The 11,774-nt window shown below is 31.5% G+C and overlaps 1 protein-coding gene across 1 annotated transcript; it reads right to left on the reverse strand.

The window, feature by feature from the left end:
* Positions 1–533: 533 nt before the first annotated feature.
* LOC101889690 (sodium-dependent nutrient amino acid transporter 1) lies at positions 534–11,719 on the reverse strand. Its single transcript, XM_005181572.4, has 8 exons — positions 11,009–11,719; positions 3,995–4,118; positions 3,654–3,936; positions 3,082–3,578; positions 2,881–2,984; positions 2,250–2,716; positions 1,536–1,807; positions 534–1,465 (listed from the first exon to the last, which is right to left on the reverse strand). The coding sequence occupies exons 2-8, from the start codon at positions 4,094–4,096 to the stop codon at positions 1,301–1,303; spliced, it is 1,890 nt and encodes a 629-aa protein (XP_005181629.2). The 5' UTR covers positions 4,097–4,118; positions 11,009–11,719; the 3' UTR covers positions 534–1,300.
* Between the last annotated feature and the right edge of the window lie 55 nt (positions 11,720–11,774).

Consider the following 11,774-nt stretch of genomic DNA (forward strand, 5'->3'; position numbering starts at 1 on the left):
GAATTGTTTCAAATTTCGTATTTGAAGTTCCTAATATGTACATGTGGAATGTGTGGACATTGTCTAAGCAGGTCCAGGTCTTCGTATAGCCCCCATATATCGGTACCTCCCTTTATTTGGTATTTTGATGATTTTAGCGACATTATTCACCGGAATTGTTTCAAATGTTGTATTTAGAGTTCGTAGTTGGTATTACAGCCTGTGACAGAAAATTGTCAACGCAGATCCAAGTCTTCGTATACCCCCCATATATCGGTACCTCCTTATATTCGGTATTTTGATGATTTTAGCTACATTATTCACCGGATTTTTTTTCAAATTTCGTATTTGAATATTATTATGGCCTTTGACTATGGAGGTCCACGTCTTCGTGTAGACCCCTATATTCGGTATTATTAAGATTTTAACTGAATTTTTAACAATTTTTTTTTTGGCAAATTTTCAAATTCGTTCCAGATGGTGTGAAGGGTCTTCAAAGTTCAGTCCGGCTGACTTAGCTGCTTTTTTACTTGTTTTATTTTAATTTATTGAAGATACCTAATAACATTTACTTCTTAACCTATTTTTTTTTTTCTAATATATATAAGCACATCATTGACATTTGAATAATTTTTGTCATTATTCTATTTAGAATCCTTGTTGCAAGGACACCATAATGTTTGTTTAGGGATGTTAAACCATAGACTAAATAATGTATTGACAGAGGGAAGTGCTTTTTTCTGTTATTTTGCAACAGAGGGCGCTGCAACAGTTTTGCGGCAACCAGCCAACTCAACTTCGAAAAAATGTTATTTCAGAAATCCATTTTTTGGTTTATAAATTTGTCGATGACGTCATGTGTTGTACTGTTTATATGTGCTCAAGCATTCCTTTTAATTTATAAAAATTAGTATGTTTAACATTTTGGACACATAAAGCCCTTCGAACGGCATGAGCGACATCTGTGGATGGTTTTTTCTTTCGATTATAATTGCTATGTTCCAGAACTGCAAGAATCTTAAACTTTTTACTAGGATAACCAATTTTTCGTTTATGATATCGAAAATAAATACATTGCAAAACTAGTAGATTCTTACAGGTTCTGCAACAGGGCAAATAGAAGGGATCAATTCATGCTCTATACATTATTAAGTCTATGGTTGAACTAAAACTATGTGTTATTATTTATCTAAAGAACACTACAAAATATCAGCTATCTAGGATATGGTATGTAGACGGCAATATGGGGTATGGGGTACTCCATTCCCATCCATGAATACCAGGAAATACCTAAAAACTAAAAAGAGTCCCAAATCTTAACTCAGTGGAAGATATTATTACAAAATCTAGACCACAATGAAGGGGGATGCTCTCTCGGCAGTGCATCAGCTTCAGGTAAATTATTCCTAAAAACCAAATACTCTTGATAGAGTTTTGGATCCGCTGGGCCCCAGTTGCGACAGGGTTTCAATGAATTTTGGAATTTCTAAAAGAAAAAAAAAACATTTACGCATATTTAATTCAAAAAACCTGTAACTCTCCATTTCCATACTCACCTCCATAAAACTGCTGCCTCTTTGTTTGTAAATGGCATGAATGGCCCACAGTGGCAATTGAGCTACACCAATGGCCCATAAAATCCAGGCCACATTGTAAACACTAACCGGATAGCCAACACCATTGTAGGTCAATGGTTCCAGGGTAATCAGAGTGTAAACCAAGACGGCAAACATCAAGCCGGGAGTGATGAGAGCCCAACAAATGCGCCAGTAGAGGCCAGTTTTTACGCCCAACATAAATTCAATGTCCTGGCACAAACGTTTGACACCTGCAGGAGACAAAGGATTAAATGAAGGTTAAATTTAGGGATTTCAAATTTAAGAATCATAAAAACCACTGGAAAAATTTCCAAAACATTTTCTTTTTAAAAAAAATTGCCATGTGGAGACTTTTCTTTTTTTTTTTGAGAAATTTTACAGCGAAAAACTGATTCTGAAGATTTTTTAAGTCTTCAGAAAAAGAGCTATAGATCTTTTCTTAAGACTTAAAAAATCGCCTCTTAACACAAAATCTGCCTTAGAAACTCTTTTCCATAAAAAAATAACTTCTTTTTCAGACTTCTCCTCATCAAAGCTTATGTTAACCTTAAATGAGGACACTTTTAATGCAGACAATTTTTAAGTGGAGACTTTTAAACTCTCCACTCCATAATCGACTCTTTCCTAGATTCTAAATTTGAGGGGAGGTTTTTAAACAAAAAATCAACTCACCATAAATCCAGGCAATCGTCATCAGTTCGGCAATGGCCAAGAAGAGGGCAATAAACGAACAGCCAAAGAAATCCACCAAATTCAAAATGAATTGTCCTCCGGGGGTCATGTAGACAAGGCCACACACAAAACCCACCACTGCCATGGCTATGGCCAACATCCAGTGTGACAGAAATGTGAAGCGATCCTTTATTACCGTTATCACACACGAAGCCATACCAACGTTGCTGCCCATGCCCAACACCAGCAGCATCAAAAAGAACAGCACCGCAAAGACCTGGGGTAAATGTTTGAATTTGGCTATGGCCTCGGGATAGGAAATGAAGGCCAGGCCGGCTCCTCCCTTTACGACTTTGGAAATATCCGAGGTGTTCGTTTCATAGGCCAGATTGCCCAGTATGCCGAATATAATACAGCCAGCCAGAATGGAGGTAACGGAATCCACGCTGGTGATGATAATGACATCCCTAAAAAGGACAACAAGAACAACAATAATAACAACAACTACAATATTGTTTATGGCCTCATAAAGGCGGATAAATTTATGGGCCATGCAGCAGTAAATTATCATTTGTTGCTCCCCCTCAATCCTCCCCTCCTTCCACCCCTCTCCTCTCCTTCAGCAACTTACCTGTAAACATTTTTGCGAAAATTATTAAAGGAGGCATACATGACCAGAGTACCAAAACATATGGCCAAGGAGAAGAACATTTGGGTTATGGCATTGTACCAGACCTGGAAAAGAAATGGAAACAAAATAGGAAAAAAACAGGTCACCACATACATAGGTATATCCACGTGAGAATGAGCGTGTGTGTGTGTGTTAACCTACTTGTGGATTTAAAAGCTGATCCCATTGTGGTTTCAAAAAGTACACAATTCCATCCAAGGCTCCTGGCAATGTAAGCGCCCGCCACAGCAGCACAAACATAACCACATAGGGAAAGAGAGCCAGGAAATAGGATGCCTTACCCGAACTGCGTATACCTTTGATTAATATGATGGCAATTAGAGTCCAAGCAGCCATTAGACAAAATACCAAATCCCAACTGGGCCAGCCCAGACCCTCTTCGAGGGAGTCGGCTTCACGTAGAACGGATTTGGTGAAAAACAACTCAGCTGAGGAGACATGTTTGCTGAGGGTTTCATTCGTCGTTTGTGGTACAGCCTCCGAGGTGGCAATACACTGGGCTCCCCATTCCGGACGGCAATAGGTCCAAGGCAAAATGTCGGCAAAGGAGGAAATCAAATACTTGATGGTCAGGGCCATGATGCTGGCATAATAGGTGGTGGCCACGGCGGTGGAATACACCTGGCCATAGGCAATGCCTGTTGAGCCACAAAGAGGAAGAAATTGTATTATTAAAGTGAAATTTAAAAAAAAAAATCTCTACCCCCACTCACCCTTCATCAACGGCACCATACCAAATGCCTTAACACATCCCCGACTGGAAAACTGGCCCAATATCACCTCCATATAATAGACCGGTCTACCGATGAGCAGCAAAACAATAACATAGGGTATAACAAATGCCCCACCTCCATTGGCCAGGGCAATGAAGGGAAAACGCCAAACATTACCCAAACCCACGGACAAGGCAATACAGGAGAATAAAAACTCAATTTCATTACCCCATTTGTCGCGTATGGTGCCGGACTCACTGCTGGTCACATCCGAAATGGAGACCTATAAATTGAGACACATCAAAATACTCTGCTCTCCTCGTTTTTTCGGATATACTTACATTATCCTTGGCATAAAGGATAGACTGTTTAGTCGAAGTACCCTCCTCTGCCTGCAGAAGATTTATCTGTTTTTGAGTCAATTTTTCCAGATTGCTATTCATGTTGGTATCTTGGCAGCCAAGTCTGTGTTTAGAAAAAAAGTGAAAAATTAGGAACTTTTGAAGTAGATTCCACAATTTTAAAAAATCATCGAAGAAACACTCTTTTTGTCGAAAAGTCTCCAAAGTAGAAACAATTATTTTTCGAAAAGTTTTCATATTAAAATGTTATTTTCTTAAAATTCTTGTCTCATTTCGAGTTTTCTATAAAGAAAATATTTAAAATTGGAGACTTCTCTACAAATAAAGTCTCCAGAAAAAAAATCTTCGATAAAAAGTATCCAAATAAATGAAAAAATGTTGAATGTATCGCACATGCATTTCTGTAGGTAATCTTTTTTTAATTGCAATAATGCAAAAAGTCATCAAGAAAGGAAAAATGCAAAAAGTCTCCAAAAAGTGGAAAAAAAGTCTCCAAAATATTTTTTTATTCTATTTAAATCCAAAATTTCCTATTGAAAAGGGCATTCAAAGAAAAATTGTCTATATAAAGAAAATTCTGAGAACTGGAGACTTCTCTAAAGGTAAAGTCTTCAGAAAAGGTTCTTCGATAAAAAGTTTCTAAATTAATCAAAACACCTTTGAATGTATTGTGAATTCTTTTCTATAGAAGAGTTTTCTTTGAATTCTGTAATAATACAAAAAGTCTCCAAAAAGACTTCCAAAGAAGGCTCTGTCTCGAAAATAGCAAAAATCTCTAAAAATTTTAAATTAAAAAAAAAAATGCTTTTGAAAATGAAAATCAATTTAGAAGACAATATCTATCAATAGGGAAATCTTCAAACAAAAATCTAAACATTCCTCAAAAATGTAAGCAGAGTCTCCGAAAAATCTGTTAAGCTCCTTTAAAAAATACTTTTCTCAAAAAGAGAATCTTATCACAGACATTTTTATGACGAATTTTTTGTAGTAAGTCATTAATTAAAAAAGTCTCCAAAAATCTATTTGCCATAGAAAAAATTTTAAAGGAAAAAGATATGTATAAAATGGCTTTGGAATGGGAAAGACTTCAAAAAAACATATGTCTGCAAAAATACAAAAGTCTCCAAAATGAGTTCAAAATATATGAAAAGCCTTCCGAAAAGTTTTTTCTATGGAAAAAGTCTTCAAAAGACGCTCTATATAAACAATCTCCAAACATTTGTTAGGCAAATCTCCAAAAAATACTTTTTAATACTAATACTATTTCTAAAGAAATAATTTAAATATATGATTTTTTATGACACACTTTTAATAGTAAAACTTTAAATATTAAAGTCTTCATAATTTTTTTCCATAGATAAAAATGAAAAGTCTCCAAAATATTTTTTCTGGGTGTAAAAAGTTTGCAAAAAAAAAAAAAACGTAAACGACAAAAACGTAAATATCCCAAAAAAGGATATTAAATAAAACCAAAAACTTTAAAATAACTCTCCAAAGAAAACTTTTCAATAAAATTCCTCTAAACTATTATTAAATAAGTCTCAAAAAATTTATTTTCCATTGAAAAGGTCCTAAAGAAAATAGATGTGTGTAAAATGATTTAAACAACATGGGAAAACATTCAAAGAGAAGCAATTCGGTAAAAATACAAAAAGTCTCAAAAAATAATATTTCTTCCAATGGAAAAATTCTTCAAAAAAATAAAAATTAGACCGAATAAAAATGAAATCGAAGCTCGGAGATTTTTACGACTAATAGAACAATTTTTCACAAATTTAAGATTTAATTTTTATTCGGAAGACCCTTTAATGAAAAAAAATTTCTTCTACGCAAATCTCCAAACCAAATGAGAACTGGAACTACATTGAAAGAGAAGCAATTCGTTAAAAATACAAAAAGTCTCCAAAAATAATATGTTTTCCAATTATAAAAGTCTTCAAAAGAAAACTTAATTGACCCTTCAATCCAAAAAAAAATTCTTGTACGATAATCTCCAACCAAATGAGAAATGGAAATAAATCGAAAATGTCACCAAATGGAAAAAAGTCTCCATAAAAAATCTCTTCTATAATAAGTAAAATACATCGAACATGTCTTCAAATGACATTTTTAACCTCTAAACAAGTCTACAAAAATTGTCTTTGGAAAAGTCTCCAAAAAAATTGTATATGTTATGAAATATATTTATTAACAGATTTTCTCACACGAAAATATTACATTTTCCACTTAATTCTCCAGACGAAGTATATTCTTTACCAAAGTCTATAAACAAAATATTTTTATAGGAGTCGATTGTTTTTCCCGCTATTACATATATTTAAATACTCCAAATGAAGACATGTCTTACTGTAACACCAAATACAACTCCATCGAAGTCTCCAAAAAAAATATTTTTTTTTTGATAAGATCTAAAGATCTCTATATAAATGGCAGTAAAAGTATTCAGAAGATTGTCTTTTAAAAATAAAATAATAAATAAATAAAAATTAACTTCCTAAAAAATTGTAGAAAAAATTAAGTCCTTAATATTTTTTTAAAACGTTCATTTCCTTAAAAGCATATTTTTAAAATGAACATTTACTAATCTTTGAGAAAATTCCCTACTTAAAATTACATCGAAAATTGAAAAAAAGTTCTTGTTAAAAAAATCAAAAAAAAAAAAAAAGGTTCTCTTATAAGACAAATTTCGAAACAAAAAGTATTTTTGATAAGAACTCAAACAAAAACAAATTTCAACGGGAAATACATGTTTTCTTTAAATAAAATTAAAACAAGGAATTACTCAAATACAAAAATGCACGTTCCGAAAACAGTTTCCTATTAAATCCGCATTGTAATATAATTAAATATATATTTTTTTTTGTTATAAATATTTTCTTCTATTTATGTTGGATTTTTCCTGAAATAAAACAATGAATATTGATATTTTATTCATAATTTATTGCATTGATCAGGGTACAAAAGGTTTATTGGGTTGAAAAAATTTTTTTGAAGTTCTTGGGAATTAATAATTTATTTTAATTATATAGATTTATTTTTCCCCTAATTTGTTATATTTTATTAATAATTTATTCGATTGATGTTAAAGGAATATAAGGCTAGGTATCATGTTTTTTATATCATATTAATTTAGATTTTATTAACTAATTGTATTATTTATTTATTTAATACCCCTAATGTTTTTAAGAAATGTGGCACTTGGACATTTCCATATTATATTTTTAATTTTTGGTGACTTAAAACTGCTCACCTTACTTCCTCTTTCATCCCACCCTAATGTCGATTTAATTTATTGAATCGAAAAAACAATAACATAAAGAGACAGATACTGCAATTGTCTGGTAGCTGAAAACAAGACATGTTATTGACATTCGCATTTGACCACGGCGTGCATTTTTTCCTCCACTCAAGAAAATAAAACATAGATAAGCTTTTTGCCGTAACTCGTGACCGGTAGGAAGAGGGAGGAAACAGGGCTAGCATTGTGGAACGAAAACATAGCAACCGGGGCTCAGAGAAGAGATTTGTTTTTCATTGGGAGATCGTTCTAAGGAAAATATTTCGATTTCGAGAGGAGGAAATGTTCATAAGGGAGCCACTCTTATAGAAATTCTAATTTCATTGAAAACCCAACATATTAACTCGAGAAAGGTTGCACATTTTCACTGAAGTCTATAGGCTTAAATTAAAACCACCGACTAGCTGAGCCAAGAAGATTTTCATTAAAATTTATTCGATTCCGAATTGACATTACTTCAAGACTGGTTTACAAGCTTTTACATATTCAATTTTAACTGACCTTGAAACCCATTTAAATAACCCTCCATTTTTGGCCAATTTCATCGCTGACATAAATGAAATTTGTTAACTTTTCTCAGTGCAATGAACCCAAAAATTCAAATATTTTAGATAAAAATTTAGAAAAATAAAAATCATATAAAAAATAAAAACAATTTAAACTTTGGTAAGATATTTTTGTGTATTATTAAACAAGAAATTTCACAACAACAATAGAAAAAAAAAAAACAAATAAAAGTCCCTACAAAAAAAAAAAAAAAAAAACGATGCACTCACTCCTCCCAACATCACCGTTCGCATTGCAATGGTAATGAACGCATTTGTCTTTTTGTCCGCCGGAACTTATGTCTGCACACAGTTGCGATAAGGAGCCAACAAACAATAACAAAAATGTGATGAAGATTAAGTAAATATATTTTATTTTTTGAAACATGACATTTGATATCTAATTTTTCCTTTTTTTATGAATTAGAGTCCAAAGTCTTTATTGGGCTACTTTTTTTCAAAACTTTGGTAACAAAACCAGTATTAAAAAAATTCTCAAAAGAACTCAAAAAATTCTTTAGAAAATTACAAAAGAACAAAAAAGCGCCTAAAAAGGACCTTTAAAATTATATTTTTAGAAAAAAATACATCTAAATTTTTTTAACGTTTTTATATTTTTAGAAAAAATTCATCTAATTTTTTTTTAAAAATAGCATTTAATAAAATATATTTTTTAAAAAAACTTGAGAAAAATGATTTTCATACAATATTTTTTTAAAAAATTAAAAAAAAACAATTTTAGCCTTTAAACAGCATTTAAAAAAATAGTAAATTTTAAATTCTTAAAAATATTAAAAAAATCTCTTTTAGTCTGCAGTTACCTGAAGGGGTGGGTATTCCATATTCACAACAGATATTGTGTTGATTGAAAAATTGGTATGAAATTGAATTGAAAAACGAAAAAAATGCTTCTATTAATCTTTTTTTTTAATTTTAACAAAAAAAAATTTAAAAATTCCATGATTTAAAAAAATAAATTTTTAGAAAAAAAATACATCTAATTTTTTTTTGTTTTTTCAAAAAAAAATTGAGTTTTTTTATATTTTTAGAAAAAATTCATCTAAGTTTTTCAAAAAATAGCATTTAATAAAATATATATTTTTTAAAAAAATTGAGAGAAATTATTTCCATAATTTTTTTTTTTTTTTTTTGAAAAATTCAAAAAAAAAAATGATTTTAACCTTTAAACAGTATTTTTATTAAAAAAATAAATTTTAAATTCTTAAAAATATTAAAAGAAATAAAGAAATCCCTTTTGGTGTGGAGGTACCTGAAGGGGTGGGTATTCCATATTCACAACAGGTATTGTGTTGATAGAAAAATTGGTATGAAATTTAATTGAAAAACGAAAACGAAATTATTTTTTTTTTTTAATTTAACAAAAAAAAATGAAAATTCCATGATTTAAAAAAAGAAGTTTAGCCTTTAAACAGAAGTTTTTATAATGAAGAAAAAAATAATAAAATTTAAATTCTTAAAAATATTTAAAAAAAAAAACATAAAATCCATAAAATATTTTTTTTAATCAAAAAAATTATTTAGATTTTTTGTTGGTACAAATATTGGAATATGTGAAGTTTAGAGAGGATCGAATGCTTATTTCGCATTTTATGAGCTTCTTAGTTTTTCAGAAATGTTACCCCTTTGTGGGAAGATACCAGATTTTTGTCTTGATAGAAATATTAGGATGTGTGAAATTTGAAGAAAATCGAATGCTTATTTCGATTTTTATGTTTTATGTCGTATTTTATGAGTTATAGTTATTTAAAATGTTGATCCGTTATGGGTGAGATACTTAAAGAAATAGTCCGATATGTTCCGTCTTTACTCTAGGTATTGTGTTGAAAGAAATATTGGCATATGCCTTGTATGAAAGCGATCGGATGCTCATTTCGCGTTTTATGACCTTCAAGGTCATTAAACAATTTTGACCCTTTGTGGGGGAGGTACCAGAAGGAGTGCAAACTGGGATATGGGAAAATTGAAGAAAATCGGACTCATATTTCACATTTTATAAGCGTTAGATTTCAAAATTTTGACCCTTTGTGGGGGGGGAGTACTTGATGTAGCGGGCCGATATCATCCATTCTCACACTTGACCTAGCACTGATAAATATATTGCGATTTGCAAAGTTTGCACAAAATTATATGATCTCTTCTTGTTCTATGAGTTAAATTATTTTCTGTGCGAAATGTTGAACTTCTGTGGAGGAGGAGCCCTTCTCTAACTCGATCTAACTTTGATAATAATATTGCGCTATACCAAGTTTAAATCAAATCGGATACTCCCTTCGAGAGTTATCGTGTGCACCAGCTAGACAGACAGACAACCCTAAACCGATTCCAAATGTCCTGGATTTGGTCCAAAGAGACCTAGGGGTTATAACAGTTATTTTGATAAGGCCCGTTTTGGTCGTATCCAATGATATATGTCCTCTGTAGCAACAGGGCCGAGGTTGGCTTGAAAACACGTTTGTGGATCGGATGTCTCTATTTTTTTTTTCAAAAAGTTCGCAATTGAGGCAAAAATATTTTGAAAAATTAACATTGGATCCACTTTGAAATATATTCTTAAAAATACACATTCTTAGGTGAACATATATTTGTTAAAAAATTTTGGTAAAAATAATCTTTTTTTTTTTTTTGAAAGGTATTCCATGAAATTGAAAGAAAATATACCCTGACACCAATTTTTATAGTCTCTCAGAAAAAGGGGGAAAAAAGTCTCCAAAACTAGTAATGTTTATAGAATAAATCTCCAAATTGTATGGCATTGTTTTCCGCAAAGTGTATGCCTCAATAGCCCCTTCCCAATCACCCTGATGCAATTACCTTATTGCTTAATAAATGTATTAATGTGTTTTTTTTTTCTTCGCTATCTTTGGTACATCTTGTGACAGATTTTGAGGTTTGTTTACCTGCCCAAAATCTAAAATGTTGTGTTTAAAAGATTTAATCTTAGAAAAGAACATAAAAAGATGGATTTAATTTTATCTATGAAATCCCACAGTTTCTTTTATGGCCATAATATTTTTAAGAGTATTATAAACTGCACATGAACCAACAATTGTAAAAACATTTATTGGGTAATTAGTCAATGTTTTTGGAAAATAGATTTGTTGAAAAAACATAAAAATATTTAAGACGTACTCGTATACTCTCTTAATCCTTCAGGTGTTGTTTCTTATTTTATTTATTTATTTATTTATTTATTTTTTTATCGTAAATGTCAGTCAATAATCCAAAGTCAATGGTAGGCTATTACAACTTTAACTTTCTTCTTATTGACTTTAACTCTTTTATTTGGATCTACTGCACTTATTTCCAGTCTGGATTTTTTTTTATAATTTTAATTTCATTTACATTCAATTGTTATTTTTCACTTCGAAATTATTTTAAAACATTCTTCTCATTATCCTTTTATATACGTCTTGAAATTTTCCGATTTATTCTCTCCGTTTTTCCAAACAATAAAGCTTTTTTTCGAATTTAACGATTTTATGAAAAATCCGCTTAACTATCGTATCCCGATCAGAAGAACTCTTCAACTGAATTGTGGAAAATGATAACGAACATTTCAACATGTCGTCGTTTCATCTTCAACGCGACGTCTGATATTATGCTGCAGCTGCTGGCTGGCTGCCTAGCTGGCGCTTCAAACACTCACCTCGCAGCATCGTAGTAATTCCGAAATCAGAGCTAATGTCTGTTCCTAATCTACAGTTGTGTGCATTGTTGTTGTTGTTGTCGTGGTTGATGTGATCTGAAGCGATGAGTTGAGATATCAAGCAAAAAAATGTTTGAGATAGGTACCGGCATACCGTCGTATGAAAGCAATTGTTAGGTGTATTCCGCGGTACAGTGGAACCTGTGTGGAAGAGACTAAAATGAGACCATAGAACTGAGGTGGTGTTTA

The sequence above is a fragment of the Musca domestica genome, unplaced genomic scaffold (assembly GCF_030504385.1).
Source record: "Musca domestica strain aabys unplaced genomic scaffold, Musca_domestica.polishedcontigs.V.1.1 25, whole genome shotgun sequence".
Taxonomy (NCBI): Eukaryota; Metazoa; Arthropoda; class Insecta; order Diptera; family Muscidae; genus Musca; species Musca domestica.

Excerpts from the sequence above, each read along its gene's own strand:
- LOC101889690 (XM_005181572.4), bottom strand. The coding sequence starts at position 4,096 with ATGAATAGCAATCTGGAAAAATTGACTCAAAAACAGATAAATCTTCTG. Across the intron at positions 3,579-3,653 it reads TATGGTGCCGTTGATGAAGG|GCATTGCCTATGGCCAGGTG; the intron begins GTGAGTGGGGGT and ends GTGGCTCAACAG. Across the intron at positions 2,985-3,081 it reads ATCAGCTTTTAAATCCACAA|GTCTGGTACAATGCCATAAC; the intron begins GTAGGTTAACAC and ends TTTCTTTTCCAG.